Below are 16319 nucleotides of genomic sequence, written 5' to 3' on the forward strand. Positions count from 1 at the left end.
AGACTTGGGAAGGTGTGGATGTTTTTCTGACTCCGGATCATTATCCCGGTCTCTCACGACTGAAACACACACACACACACACACACACACACACACACACACACACACACACACACACACACACCCGTGTCATCAGTGTAATGAATGATCTGCGCTCACTCACTGACACACGTGAAGCTCCGCCTCCTCCAGCCCAGAGCCGAGGGGACAGCGAGTCTGACGCCGGCGACGGGACGGGACATTCCTGAGTGACTCGCTTGTGGCTCAGAGCCTAAAATAAGATTAGGCAACTAGCCGGGAATTACACGGATTGTCTGATAGAAACCCTGAGCTCGGCGCTCTCTCCCGAGAACTGTTCACTGAAAGCATGAACAATACAAACAAAATCTCTATGGTAGATTAGTAGCTACTAATCAATGTGTTCAATAAAACTCAAAATACAGTAAAAATATATAGTTACATTTATCAAAGACATGTTTTTTTTTCACTAAATTAACTTCAACTCATTTATTACTTTAAATAACTAACTCATTATTATTTTAACTGCACCATATGATGACTAGTTTGCGTTTTAAAATATACAGGGCAGAAGTGATATTTGTTTTAAATGACCCCACAATTTTGATTAAACCATGAAAATATAAGGAAAATATTTTATATTTGACAGAGAAAAACAAAACACTAAACGTAGTAAATTCATAGAAAAACAAAGAATATGAAGTACAGCATAATCACTGATTAATATTTGGTTGGTTCTCTCTTGTTTTTGCATGTGTTCATTATTTTTGTATGACAGCCTGGACAATAATTATATCGCTTTATTTGCCATGTTTCATTGCGTTATCATCACAAACTACAAGCATACTTACATTTAATAATATTTATTAATATTTATTTATGAATGTGTCAATTGTCCCAGGGTGTACATAACTAGTGTATAAAATCTTTTTTATAATTTTAAAATTATTTAAAAATTTCACCAAATGTAAAATGTATATAATATCAGGCATTTTATGACCACTGACAGGTGAATAACACTAATGATCTCTTCATCACGGCTCCTGTTAGTGGGTGGGATATATTAGGCAGCAAGTGAACATTTTGTCCTCAGAGTTGATGCGTTAGAAGCAGGAGAAATGGGCAAGCGTAAGGATTTGAGCGAGTTTGAGAATGGCCAAATTGTGACGGCTAGACGAGCAGACCACCTTCTTCCATTGCCCGTGGTTCAGTTCTGATGCTCACGTGCCACTGTTGGTGCTTTCGGCGGGGTCAGGGGTCAGAGGGCACCCTGACTGGTCAGCGGCTATGCCGCCCCATACGCAACAAACTGAGCTGCTCTGTGTATTCTGACCCCTTTCTATCAGAACCAGCATTAACTTCTGGAGCAGTTTGAGCTCCAGTAGCTCGTCTGTTTGATCGGACCACACGGGCCAGCCTTCGCTCCCCACGTGCATCAATGAGCCTTGGCCGCCCATGACCCTGTGGCCGGTTCTCCACTGGTCCTTCCTTGGAGCACTTTTGATTAAATACTGACCACTGCAGACCGGGAACAGCCCACAAGAGCTGCAGTTTTGGAGATGCTCTGACCCAGTCATCTAGCCGTCACAATCTGGCCCTTGTCAAACTCGCTCAAATCCTTACGCTCGCCCATTTTTCCTGCTTCTAACACATCAACTCTGAGGACAAAATGTTCACTTGCTGCCTAATATATCCCACCCACTAACAGGTGATGAGATCGGTGTGCGTGTATGTATCATTTAATTTTATATATATATATATATATATATATATATATATATATATATATATATATATATATATATATATATATATATATAATTGTATTTTATTGCACGGTAATTGGTTAAAGAGAGTGAAATGGGTGCTGACAGGTGTAATGTGTGAATTCTAATGGGGTAACGACTGCCTTTCAGGCCAATTTAATGAACTTACAATGGTTGGTCTTTCTTTGTATTTGTGAATGCGTGCGCACAAAGGTCAAGCAAATTCAACCTCGCTTTGACCCCCCAAAGCTTTCAAGCCTGCAAACCTGACCTAATGCTTTTAAAAGTGCACGTGTGCGTCCGTGAGGAAGCATTGATTAACCGAATCGACGGAACGGTTACCAAAGACATAAACAACTAGAGCTCCACTGTTACCACGGACACCATACGGCTCCATTATGATGTCACAGCCGCATCAAGAACGCAGTTCCGTTTGCATTTGTCATTCTGAAACAACATTACCAGAGCCTGTAATATCTAATCGTGTCTGGGCATTTCTCAGCATCTTTATGCCGTTCGGGAAGCTTCACAGTGCCGTGATTATTGATTTTTGAACTTTCATTAGAGCTAAATGTGTTTGTAAGATGCCTCTTTGTCACTAATGTAGAGAAAAACACAATGAGATATCATTCTATTTATATATTAATATATCTTCAATACTGCTGCACGAAATGTCAAAACATCTCCAGATCAAGCGCTTGTACCGCCACTATCTAATTATGCCAAGATCCCTCACTAGGGAGTTCTTGTGTTACCCATCAGCTATTTGGAAACATATCTGACCCCACAATCCCCAAGGCACACACATTAAAGGTACAGTACACCCAAAATAAAAATTAAATCTCATTTACGCAGAAACATTTGAGTGAAAGCAAGTAAGGCATTGGGGGATTTAAACACACATATATCGACTACTGGTGTTTTTCCATCAGTTTTGCCCTTGACAGCTCCAGTCCCCATCCACTTGCATATGCAACAGACCAGCCATGACATTCGGCTAGTTTTCTGATTGTATGTTGTTAGCTAAACCGAAGAAAGAAAACTCGAGGGGTATGTAACGTCATGAGGGTGAGTAAATAATGGCAGGATTTGTATTTTAGATGAACTGTCCCTTTAAGACCAACATCATCCCTGCTATTTCAACAACGTAGTCGATCAGGGTCGCGTAAACCTCTCAAGGTGACGTTTATTTACATTATTTGTAACCTACTACGCGGTGTAATTGAGTATAAGAATATACAGACGTCCTTAAGTTGTTCTAAACCCCTTTAAATCCATGAGATGCGCGAGCACCTGTGCGGCCGCCCGCCGGGTTTACATTGGGTGTCATGTCTGTTCCTCTATTCAACGACACCATATGGATAGGCAGTATATACTGAACTATTATCACCCTATTCTCTTATAAAGAGAAGAAAGCAATGCAATCTAATGCACAATAAATGTACCCTGACAATCACATCCACACATATGGAATGATCACACGTTACCTCGGAATGAATAATATAATGTCGCTCCGGAGCCGCGCGTTATTTCTGGATTTTCCTCGTTTTCTTCCCGGTCGCTCGCTCGCTCGCTGTCATTAGCTCGTTTCCCCTGGAAAGGTTTGGCTGTTCATGTGCCTCTTATAATGAGCCGCGGACGATCCTCTATGTGTCGGTTTACGGTGGCGGATTCGGGCCTGTGTCGCGCGTTTCACCGTAAAGAGCGACGGATGTGTCGGTGTGTCGCTTGTCTGTAGCCGTAGAGCCGCGGGGATCCTCTCTCTCTTTCGCTCTCTCGCACAGACAGACACACACACACACACACACACAGTCTCTCGCTCACTCAGCACGCGCAGTCTCGCTCTCTCTCTCCGCCTATACCATCTGAACTGCAACATCCTAATGACTGTATAATCGTAAATTAATTTATATTATCAATACTAACCCTTACAAAAAAAACTACAGTAGGTGTACCATAGTACAGTGATGATAAAAGCATGACATTGTGGGATATACCATAAGATTACCATAATTTATGATCCAAGATTTAAAAAAAAAAAAAATGGTATTACCACAATGCATGTCCACAATAATGGTATTATTACCATGATGCACGTGGAAAAAACATGATATTACCATGATGTGTGCCCAAAAGAACATGGTATTACCATGATGTTTGTCCAAAAATACAGTATTACCATGCATGTGTCCAAAAAACATGGTATTACTTATGTCCAAAAACATGGTATTACCATCATGCATGTCCAAAAATATGGTATTACCATGGTAATTTGCTCATTTTGACATATTAATGGTTATTTTACTTGCTTTTTTGAGTCTAATTGAGTCTGAAAACGGAAAGAGAACACAAAAATCCCTTTCACTGCACATTGTTTCCACCAGACTCCTGTATTTTTCCATTCAAAAGTGAGAAGCTTTTGCATTTTTGTGCTCTTCTTGTATGATGGTCACCATTATACCACAGTTTTACTACGGTAGCTACCTCTCAGTGTTGTATTTAACACAGCAGCCATATAATGAATGTAAGCGGAGCAGGCTGATAACAGCCGGTCAGGCTGATGAAGATCTTACGCTGGATTAGCTTTCATTGAGGGTCTCCGTCAGACGTGGGTGTTGCAGGTCCCCGGGGGCCCGATCGGCCGCCAGGAGCCGCGGGTCATGCCTGCAGGCCTGGATCTGCTGGAGGAGGAGGTTTAATGGCTCTTAATGACCGCTGAGTCACTCTCTCTCTCACACACACACACGCACACTTTTCCAACCTTCTCCATTTCACTCACAGGATTGGGTGAGAAAAGACCAGCCGTTTACTTCCTGTCCTTATGATGCAGATGCACAAACATATAGCCAGGGTTTTAAAACAAGCAATACTTAAAGGGTCAGTTCACCCAAAAATGAAAATTCTGTCATCATTTACTCTTCCTCAAGTTGTTCCTGCATGAATTTCTTTCTTCTGCTGAACACAAAGGAAGATATTTGGAACAATGTTTGTATATAAGCAGATTTTGAGCACCATTGACTACCATAGTAAGGAAAAAATACTATGGTAGTCAATGGGGCCCAAGATCTGCTTATATACAAACATTGTTCCAAATATCTTCCTTTGTGTTCAGCAGAAGAAAGAAATTCATGCAGGAACAACTTGAGGAAGAGTAAATGATGACAGAATTTTCATTTTTGGGTGAACTATCACATTTTTTTCTTAGAAATATGCTTGAACCAATAAGAAGTTAATTTTTAGCTGTTGTTTTTTGCATTTGCAAAGCATCTATTTGTTTTGTTCTCCACATTTTTAAATTCATCTTAAATTGTACATAAATATGTTAAATATATAAATCAATCAATAAATACATTTTATTAATAATATATAGTCACATTATGTCTTTTATTATGACTTTTATCTTCCTTTTTTGTTTGGTTGTCATGGTTTATCATCCTCTGTATTTAAGGCCTTAAGTTCAATCTGTTTGTCTTGTGTATGATGTGTATGCACTGTTTGGGTGTGTGTCTGCTGATCAGGCATTACATTATGACCACCTTCCTTATATTGTGTTGATCCCCCTTTTGCTGCCAAAACAGCCCTGACCCGGAGACATGGACTCCACTAGACCCCTGAAGGTGTGCTGTGGTATCTGGCACCAAGATGTTAGCTGCAGATCCTTTAAGTCCTGTAAGCTGCGAGGTGGGGTCTCAATGAATCGGACTTTGTTCAGCACATCCCACAGATGCTTGATTGGATATAGATCTGGGGAATTTGGAGGCCAAGTCAACGCCTCAAACTCGTTGTTGTGCTTCTCAAACCATTCAGGTAGGTGGAGCGTGTCAAAGTAACATCCACATGGATGGAGGACCCACAGTTTCCCAGCAGAACATTGCCCAAAGCATCACACTGCCTCCGCCGGCTCGCCTTCTTCCCATAGTGCATCCTGGGGCCATGTGTTCCCCAGGTAAGCCACACACACGCACCCGGCCATCCACGTGATGTAAAAAAAAAAAACGTGATTTCTCAGACCAGGCCGCCACCTTCCATTGCTCCGTGGTCCAGTTCTGATGCTCATGTGCCCCTGTTGGTGCTTTCGGCGGGGTCAGGGGTCAGCATGGGCACCCTGACTGGTCTGTGGCTATGCTGCCCCATACACAACAAACTGAGATGCTCTGTGTATTCTGTGTTTTAGAGATACCCTGACCCAATCGTCTAGCCATCACAATTTGGCCCTTTCAAATCCTTATGCTTGCCCATTTTTCCTGCTTCTAACAGACTTCACACACGTGTGTGTGTGTGTAAGTGTGTGTATATACCAAGACATTTTGGACAATTTTATGCTCCCAACTTTGTGGGAACAGTTTGGGGAAGGACCCTTCCTGTCCCAACATGACTGCGCTCCAGTGCACAAAGCGTCGGTCCATAAAGACATGGATGAGTGAGTTTGGTGTGGAGGAACTTGACTGGCCTGCACAGAGTCCTGAGCTCAACCCGATAGAACAGCTTTGGGATGAATTAGAGCCGAGACTGAGAGCCAGGCCTTCTCGTCCAACATCAGTGCCTGACCTCACAAATGAGCTTCTAGAAGAATGGGCAAAAATCCCCATAAACACACTCCTAAACCTTGAGGAAAGCCTTCCCAGAAGAGCTGAAGCTGTTAGAGCTGCAAAGGGTGGGCCGCCTCCATATTAAACCCTACAGATTAACAATGGGATGGCATTAAAGTTCATGGTCATGTAAAGGCAGACGTCCCAAAACTTTTGGCAATATTGTATAATAATTATGAGAACGAGCCCCAGTGAAACTTAACAGACATTATCTTCTCAGTCCTCTGAGGGTCCAGTTTAACATCACAGAGATCGAACAGGAAGTGGATGTTGTGAGAGGAAGTTCAATGCTCCTTCACTCCTGCAGCACAACACGCCTGTCTCTCTCTCTCTCTCTCTCTCTCTCTCGATGGGGGATGATGAAGGCGGGGTGACCTAAATTCACACTCTTTTGGTGCTGTGCATCATTACCATCACATGGAAAGATGTGACTTTCTGTTTTCTCCTAATTGTTCATTCCGTCTTCTCTCACATCTGCGCATTAAGGAGCATTTTAGAGCTCTCAACACTCTTTATAATGCCAGTCATTTACTGTTTTTCGTTTACATTTCTCTGATGAGAACATTTTCCCTCTTTCATCTCCAGGCTCTTCTGCCTCTCATCCACTATCTTCATCTTCATTTGACCAGTGCAGCTTCACCAATAGAGGATAAGAGGTTTTCTGCTGTCAGAGAGTGAGGGAGGTCTGTTTCCTCTCTCTCTCTCTCTCTCTCTCTCTCTCTCTCATATAACAGAGAAGCCAAGGTTCAGTGTTATCAGACACATCCAGCTGAATCCAGTCACTCGCGTTTCATCTTTGAGTCTGTTTTTCTACTGAACGTTTTATTATCATGTGCACGATATTATAATTTTAATACTCTGCTTGCTAATATAAAATCTTTTCCCCCAAAGTGTACGAAAAAAATAAATACAATTTGTATAATTCATGCCCGTAGAACCACATATTTCTGCCATTCATTATCCAAAATTAGTTTCCGACTCATAAGTTGCAATTGAGGGCAACTAGTCTGTATTCCAGTTTAAAGGGTTACTTCACTGCCTTTTCATATTAAACTATGTTATTCCCTTAACTAAAACGAGTTGATACACACCTCTCTCGTCTCAGTGTGTGCTCTTAATCTCTCTGACGCGCGGTGACGATCTGATAGCATTTAGCTTAGCTCCCTAAGCCCAGTTCATTCACTATGGTACCAAACAGAGATCAAGTTAGAAGTACCAAACACCTCCATCTTTTCCCCTATTTAAATACAGTTACACCAACAGCTGAACGATCAAGTATGGTGACAAAATAAAACGTGGCACGTTTCTAATCGGATTAAAAAGGAGAACTATAATGTATGGCGGATTAGCACTTCTGAGAGTACTTCGGCTTGCCGCAGTAAAAAGTCCCGGCCGAAACATCTTTCCTCACATCTCCCCCTCACTCTCTCATTTCTGTCAACAGGGGGGAGGGGGAGATGTAAGGGAAGATGTTTCGGCCGGGACTTTTTACTACGCCGAGCAAATTTTCAACAAATTTGCATGTTCAGTGTCCTCTGATGTTGATCAGTCACATGACATGCAGGTAAGCTAATAAAAAAAGTGTAAAATACATTAAATACCAATATTGTTTGAGTTTTTAAATTGCATTTCAAAATGTTAATGTTACATGAAAAAAAAAAATTCACTTTAGTTATTTTGATATTATTTTTAAATTGTTTGAATTTTTTCCATCAACTCCAAAACCTCAGTTTAGACCATTTGGTTTTATTTTAGTGCATTAGATCCTCATTAGTGAATCCAGTTCAACTGTACCTGTATATGATGCTGCTCCCTGCTGGAGAGAAGCAGAACACACACAGACGGGAAATGAGTTTAAATAATTTTATTATCTTACATGTAGATCAGGGCTATTCAAATCTTGCCCTGGAGGGCCAATGCGGTGCAGAGTTTAGCTCCAACCCTGATCAAACACACACACACACACACCTGTGATGTTCTAATGATCCTGAAGACATTATTAGCATGTTCAGGTGTGTTTGATCAGGGTTGGAACTAAACTCTGCACCGCATTGGCCTTCCAGGGCAAGATTTGAATAGCCCTGATGTAGATTATCTCAAAGATTCAACTAAGAAAAATAGTTCAGTACAACGTAGAAAACAATCAGAGTAGTAACACTGTAACAACACTATAACATCTATATATTAGTATTAATCCAAGTCACGTCTTCCTCGGTTTTTAGTTCCCTCTCACTGTGTCTCTTTGAGTGCCGGTAATGTCTTTCTGAATCTTGTGCTTCGTAGAGTACCGCCATGATCTTCCTCCGCACGCGCATCTGGACGACCGGGTCGCTCAGCAGCCGGTACTCCATCGCCACCTGGCTGGCGAACACGGCCGCCGCGTCAGCTGGAGGGTTCTCCAGGACCTTGGCGGACATCTGCTTCAACACCTCCAGTTTCTGCAGCTCGATGTCCGATTCTGAGGTGCGTCTGCGTTTGCCGGTCGTGCTCCGGGGCGAGAGCGAATACGAGGCCGTTTCCTCAGGAATACCAGTGTCGGGTGTGCCGGGCGTCGGGGAGAGACACACACTGATGGAGTCGAAACTGTCAATGTCTTTGTCTGTCTCTTGCATCATCTCATCCGACTCTTCCACAGACTCCTCCACTTTATCAGAGGACGGCAAACCCAGCTACAGGGAGTGAAAGAAGATGGGTTACACTGACGGAATCACCAAAATGAGTTTATACTGAAACTAAAGTTTTCATTTAACCGGAAACTGAAAATAGTTTAAGATACTATATATCAGTTAAAAAAAACATGGTATTACCATGATGCATGTGTCCAAAAAACATGGCATTACCATGATACGTGTCCAAAAAACACGGCATTACCATGATGCGTGTCCAAAAAACACGGCATTACGATGATACGTGCCCAAATAAACACGGCATTACCATGATGCGTGTCCAAATAAACACGGCATTACCATGATGCGTGTCCAAATAAACACGGCATTACCATGATGCATGTCCAAATAAACACGGCATTACCATGATGCGTGTCCAAATAAACACGGCATTACCATGATGCGTGTCCAAATAAACACGGCATTACCATGATGCATGTCCAAATAAACACGGCATTACCATGATGCATGTCCAAATAAACACGGCATTACCATGATGCATGTCCAAATAAACATGGCATTACCATCATGCGTGTCCAAATAAATATGGCATTACCATCATGCATGTCCAAATAAACATGGCATTACCATGATGCATGTCCAAATAAACACGGCATTACCATGATGCGTGTCCAAATAAACATGGCATTACCATGATGCATGTCCAAATAAACACGGCATTACCATGATGCATGTCCAAATAAACACGGCATTACCATGATGCATGTCCAAATAAACATGGCATTACCATCATGCGTGTCCAAATAAACATGGCATTACCATCATGCATGTCCAAATAAACATGGCATTACCATGATGCATGTCCAAATAAACACGGCATTACCATGATGCGTGTCCAAATAAACATGGCATTACCATGATGCATGTCCAAATAAACACGGCATTACCATGATGCATGTCCAAATAAACATGGCATTACCATCATGCATGTCCAAATAAACACGGCATTACCATGATGCATGTCCAAATAAACACGGCATTACCATGATGCGTGTCCAAATAAACACGGCATTACCATGATGCATGTCCAAATAAACACGGCATTACCATGATGCATGTCCAAATAAAAACGGCATTACCATGATGCATGTCCAAATAAACACGGCATTACCATGATGCATGTCCAAATAAACACGGCATTACCATGATGCATGTCCAAATAAACAGGGCATTACCATGATGCATGTCCAAATAAACAGGGCATTACCATGATGCATGTCCAAATAAACAGGGCATTACCATGATGCATGTCCAAATAAACACGGCATTACCATGATGCATGTCCAAATAAACACGGCATTACCATGATGCATGTCCAAATAAACACGGCATTACCATGATGCATGTCCAAATAAACACGGCATTACCATGATGCATGTCCAAATAAACACGGCATTACCATGATGCATGTCCAAATAAACACGGCATTACCATCATGCATGTCCAAATAAACACGGCATTACCATGATGCGTGTCCAAATAAACACGGCATTACCATGATGCGTGTCCAAATAAACACGGCATTACCATGATGCCTGTCCAAATAAACACGGCATTACCATGATGCATGTCCAAATAAACACGGCATTACCATGATGCATGTCCAAATAAACACGGCATTACCATGATGCATGTCCAAATAAACACGGCATTACCATGATGCATGTCCAAATAAACACGGCATTACCATGATGCATGTCCAAATAAACACGGCATTACCATGATGCATGTCCAAATAAACAGGGCATTACCATGATGCATGTCCAAATAAACAGGGCATTACCATGATGCATGTCCAAATAAACAGGGCATTACCATGATGCATGTCCAAATAAACAGGGCATTACCATGATGCATGTCCAAATAAACACGGCATTACCATGATGCATGTCCAAATAAACACGGCATTACCATGATGCATGTCCAAATAAACACGGCATTACCATGATGCATGTCCAAATAAACACGGCATTACCATGATGCATGTCCAAATAAACACGGCATTACCATGATGCATGTCCAAATAAACACGGCATTACCATCATGCATGTCCAAATAAACACGGCATTACCATCATGCATGTCCAAATAAACATGGCATTACCATGATGCGTGTCCAAATAAACACGGCATTACCATGATGCGTGTCCAAATAAACACGGCATTTCCATGATGCATGTCCAAATAAACACGGCATTACCATGATGCATGTCCAAATAAACACGGCATTACCATGATGCATGTCCAAATAAACATGGCATTACCATGATGCGTGTCCAAATAAACATGGCATTACCATGATGCGTGTCCAAAAAACATGGCATTACCATGAAGCGTGTCCAAAAAACAATGGTCTGAGAATGCCTCATATGGGCAAACAGCTGGAAACTCAGTAGTTCAACATCAATCTCAGAGAAACTCAGCATCACTAATGACATATATCGTGTTGTGTGTGTTTGAAAACCTACATGCGTCTCGTTCCGCCGATGAACAATGTGTGGCTTCAGGAAGTCCAGGGCCCTCAGGAGCCATCGCTGCCTCAGCGTGAGGGGCTTAATCTCACTCCCGCTGGGTTTCGGCTTCCTCAGTCGCGCATACTGAGTCCTCAGAGAGGCCACTCTGGTCGCCACCGCCTCGGCTGACGGGAGGAAAGAAAAAGAGATTTAAAATATAGGGCTTACCATATTTGTACATGAAAGCATGAAGAAACATGAGGGACATTCTGCTGGAGAAAGGCCAGTGAATTTCAGTGGCACGGGCCAGGCTGGTGATAATTTTGTAGTGGATTAAGCATTTAAAAATAAAAGAGGCAACAGAAGAAACCACATTGAGAAAAGGGCCCGACCCAATTTGCCTTGAACTTCAAAAGGACTAGAATTTAATTTGAGACAATTACCACATTAGATGCCAACAGAGAGCTTTACTGTAGTGTTTAATGTAATCATGAGATTTTCCCCACTGCATAACTATATTAATTATGAGCAGCGTACTTCCATTTCACAACAGTTTAGCATGACTGTGTATAAACCTGAACTAGACCTTCAAAACTCATGCATGTGTTTAACAGCCAGTGAAACTGCCCAACTGTATTTTAATAACAGTAACTGGCGGGATCTTAATATAGAGTCCTTTACATAAATGACAGTAACAGGTTATTGTATTCAGAGGACTGATTGTGTGTTCTTTACAGAACATTCGACCTTTGTGTTTTCCTAATTTTCTATAATGTATTATATTCAAACTGTATTTAACTGCTTTACAACTGGATCAATCAAGCTAATGTTGTATAAACCACATATACCATAACTTGTACACCCTTTTGCCACATCTATTACAACATTCGGCTTATGCATTTGGGTAATCTGCAAGTAGGAAAGAAATACGCAAGTCAATACAGGAAAGAAATAATAATAATAATAATAATAATAAAAATGTTTTATTTGTATTGCACTTTACATTTGTAAATAATCTCATTTGTAACAAATTATTACATTTGTAACAAATTATTTAAAAAAATGGGAAAATACAAATAGATACTATGGTAGTCAATGGGGACTGGTAGGAAAGAAATGGGGACTGGGGGGGAAGAAAATACTGTGGAAGTCAATGGAGACTGGTAGGAAAGAAATGGGGACTAGTAGGGAAAGAAAATACTATGAAAGTCAATGGGGACTGGTAAGAAAGAAATACTATTGAAGTCAATGGGGACTAGTAGGGAAAAAATACCATGGAAGTCAACGGGGACTAGCAACTGTCTGGTTAACTTTCTTTAAAATATCTTTTGTGTTCAGCAGAAGAAAAATTCATACAGGTTTGGAACAAGCTGAGAGTGAGAAAATGTACTCTCCCTTTAAAAGCACAGTTTGTAGCAACAGTGACGCATTTCATAGCCCTCCCTTAACATGTATATAAACAAACACTTCTAGGGTGAATCTACAGTATTTTGCTAATAACTCACTTCTGCCATTTGGTTAAAGTCATGTTAAGCGAGCTAGCTCCAGATATATAGTTCGTGCACGGTTAAAACACCACACAAAGACGCGTTTAACAGCAGTAGTGCGGCTTTCGTGCCTCACGTTAAATCAATGTTTGTTTACTCTCGCGCTCACACTCGCATTCAAATCAAAACTTACCAGGCATTTGAAGCGCATCGGCGACCTCTTTCCATCGCCGGTCCTTCTCCTCCCGGTTGTGGTAGTCGGCGGAAGAGATGTCGTACAGACATGCAGACTCCTGCCAGAGCTCGATCAGGGTCTCCTCCGCTTGGCGAGTCCACGATTTTACGGCCATCGCACGTGCGGGATGTTCCGGTAAAGTCCCGGTCTTCGTCACGAGTCAGTTTCCAGTCGCTGGCCTCATTAACATAATCGCGCAAATCAATGGACGCGCAAACAAATCGCGGCGACTCAGTTTAATGGCTCGGGAGACTGGACATCGCCTTTTGGTGTAATGGCGGCTTACAAACGCTGGAAAATAGTACATACCGCCACCTACTACACTGGAGTGTGTGTGGAGTCCAACTCTCCTATTCTATTAGGCCAGTATTCTGTTTGCATTCAGGTTGAAGTCCCCACCAGGCTAGAAAAACATGTACACACACACACACACACACACACACACACCCCTATTCTATTATTCCAGTCTTTTGTTTAACACACACACACACACACACGCCATATGCACTTCATCAAATATGTGACTTCTATATGGAATCCAATTTCAACAACATCAAAAATAAATAAAGCTTTGAAAAATTATAATTTTATGACATATTAAAAATTGTTACGCTTTTGACTTGTTAATGCTACCACTGTGGTAAAGAGTAAGTTTGAACTTAGGTTATGAGTTATTGTACACATGTTCTATGATTGTCTGATTGAGCAAGACCAAATGTAGACTGCGTAAATTAGCTCGTTTCTGCAACGGGAAAAAACAATTTAACCTAAAAGATGCCAGCTTCTCACAAAGTTGACATCTCGCAATACTGTGAAAAGTCAGAATTGCAAGATATAAACTTGCCACGTGTCCACAAATTTTCATGCGGCTGGAGTATTTTTCTAATTGTTTTTTTTATGGGAGTGCCACATTTTTAAAACGCTGTTAAAGCAGCAGCCCGTCAGCTGTGTCAAAAGCAGCCCGTCCGCTGTGTCAAAAGCAGCCCGTCCGCTGGGTCAAGAGCAGCCCGTCCGCTGGGTCAAAAGCAGCCCGTCCGCTGGGTCAAGAGCAGCCCGTCCGCTGGGTCAAGAGCAGCCCGTCCGCTGGGTCAAGAGCAGCCCGTCCGCTGGGTCAAAAGCAGCCCGTCCGCTGGGTCAAGAGCAGCCCGTCCGCTGGGTCAAGAGCAGCCCGTCCGCTGGGTCAAGAGCAGCCCGTCCGCTGGGTCAAGAGCAGCCCGTCCGCTGGGTCAAGAGCAGCCCGTCCGCTGGGTCAAGAGCAGCCCGTCCGCTGGGTCAAGAGCAGCCCGTCCGCTGGGTCAAGAGCAGCCCGTCCGCTGGGTCAAGAGCAGCCCGTCCGCTGTGTCAAGAGCAGCCCGTCCGCTGTGTCAAGAGCAGCCCGTCCGCTGTGTCAAGAGCAGCCCGTCCGCTGGGTCAAGAGCAGCCCGCCGCTGGGTCAAGAGCAGCCCGTCCGCTGGGTCAAGAGCAGCCCGTCCGCTGGGTCAAGAGCAGCCCGTCCGCTGGGTCAAGAGCAGCCCGTCCGCTGTGTCAAGAGCAGCCCGTCCGCTGTGTCAAGAGCAGCCCGTCCGCTGTGTCAAGAGCAGCCCGTCCGCTGTGTCAAGAGCAGCCCGTCCGCTGTGTCAAGAGCAGCCCCTCCGCTGGGTCAGAGCAGCCCCTCCGCTTGGGTCAGAGCAGCCCGTCCGCTGGGTCAAGAGCAGCCCGTCCGCTGGGTCAAGAGCAGCCCGTCCGCTGGGTCAAGAGCAGCCCGTCCGCTGGGTCAAAAGCAGCCCGTCCGCTGGGTCAAGAGCAGCCCGTCCGCTGGGTCAAGAGCAGCCCGTCCGCTGGGTCAAGAGCAGCCCGTCCGCTGGGTCAAGAGCAGCCCGTCCGCTGGGTCAAGAGCAGCCCGTCCGCTGGGTCAAGAGCAGCCCGTCCGCTGGGTCAAGAGCAGCCCGTCCGCTGGGTCAAGAGCAGCCCGTCCGCTGTGTCAAGAGCAGCCCGTCCGCTGTGTCAAGAGCAGCCCGTCCGCTGTGTCAAGAGCAGCCCGTCCGCTGTGTCAAGAGCAGCCCGTCCGCTGTGTCAAAAGCAGCCCGTCCGCTGGGTCAAGAGCAGCCCGTCCGCTGTGTCAAAAGCAGCCCGTCCGCTGGGTCAAGAGCAGCCCGTCCGCTGGGTCAAGAGCAGCCCGTCCGCTGGGTCAAAAGCAGCCCGTCCGCTGGGTCAAAAGCAGCCCGTCCGCTGGGTCAAAAGCAGCCCGTCCGCTGGGTCAAAAGCAGCCCGTCCGCTGGGTCAAAAGCAGCCCCTCCGCTGGGTCAAAGCAGCCCCTCCGCTGGGTCAAAGCAGCCCCTCCGCTTGGGTCAAAGCAGCCCGTCCGCTGGGTCAAAAGCAGCCCGTCCGCTTGGGTCAAAGCAGCCCGTCCGCTGGGTCAAAAGCAGCCCGTCCGCTGTGTCAAAAGCAGCCCGTCCGCTGTGTCAAAGCAGCCCATCCGCTGGGTCAAAGCAGCCCATCCGCTGGGTCAAAAGCAGCCCATCCGCTGGGTCAAAGCAGCCCATCCGCTGGGTCAAAAGCAGCCCCTCCGCTGGGTCAAAAGCAGCCCATCCGCTGGGTCAAAGCAGCCCATCCGCTGGGTCAAAGCAGCCCATCCATTTCCAACGCAGCATTTTTGGAGTGTGTACGCAATGAGGCACTGAACATCAATTTCATGCTCAATCACTGAATGTTTGGCTTTGTAACGGTTGCCGAGAGTTGAAGAATTTTTCATTTTGAGTAAAACACAGTGCTCATCACTGGCCCTTTTTATTCAGCCGACCAATCACAGTGGAGGAGGGGCCTGTACAACATCGACAGATGACAACACTCAGCATAATAATGGAAGAAAATAATTTTAAATAAGAGCCAGAGCAAATACTTTACATTAGGGGTGTGCATTGGCACTGCCTTCACGATTCGATTCGATAACGATTCACCAGGTAACGATTCGATTCAATTCGATTCTACGATGCATTGTGATGCATCAAAATTCTACTGCACACAAAGCAAATTTTTCATCAGTCATGAGGCAATACAAGCAGATATTAAACAACAGATTGTATTGGCTGCTATGTGTCTCCTGTAT

General features: G+C 44.1%; 2 protein-coding genes across 2 annotated transcripts in view; both read right to left on the reverse strand.

The window, feature by feature from the left end:
- Positions 1-3548, reverse strand: part of zmp:0000001174 (retinoic acid-induced protein 2) — a 44963-nt gene extending 41415 nt beyond the window's left edge. Inside the window, exon 1 of the mRNA XM_067445483.1 lies at positions 3272-3548. The gene's annotated coding sequence lies outside the window, so the exon portion shown is untranslated. The remainder of the gene's footprint in view (positions 1-3271) is intronic.
- A 4787-nt stretch (positions 3549-8335) lies between these two features.
- Positions 8336-13585, reverse strand: wu:fb74b10 (uncharacterized). The gene is made up of 3 exons (XM_067447145.1): positions 13193-13585; positions 11528-11697; positions 8336-9042 (listed from the first exon to the last, which is right to left on the reverse strand). Exons 1-3 carry the CDS (start codon positions 13347-13349, stop codon positions 8551-8553), a joined length of 819 nt encoding a protein of 272 aa, XP_067303246.1. The 5' UTR covers positions 13350-13585; the 3' UTR covers positions 8336-8550.
- Positions 13586-16319: the final 2734 nt, after the last annotated feature.

This window comes from Pseudorasbora parva, chromosome 6 (genome assembly GCF_024679245.1).
Source record: "Pseudorasbora parva isolate DD20220531a chromosome 6, ASM2467924v1, whole genome shotgun sequence".
Lineage (NCBI taxonomy): Eukaryota > Metazoa > Chordata > Actinopteri > Cypriniformes > Gobionidae > Pseudorasbora > Pseudorasbora parva.

Coding starts and splice junctions, on each gene's coding strand:
- wu:fb74b10 (XM_067447145.1), bottom strand. CDS start 13,349: ATGGCCGTAAAATCGTGGACTCGCCAAGCGGAGGAGACCCTGATCGAG. Junction 11,698..13,192: donor CGATGCGCTTCAAATGCCTG/GTAAGTTTTGAT, acceptor TCCTCCCGTCAG/CCGAGGCGGTGGCGACCAGA. Junction 9,043..11,527: donor ATCGGCGGAACGAGACGCAT/GTAGGTTTTCAA, acceptor CACTCCCTGTAG/CTGGGTTTGCCGTCCTCTGA.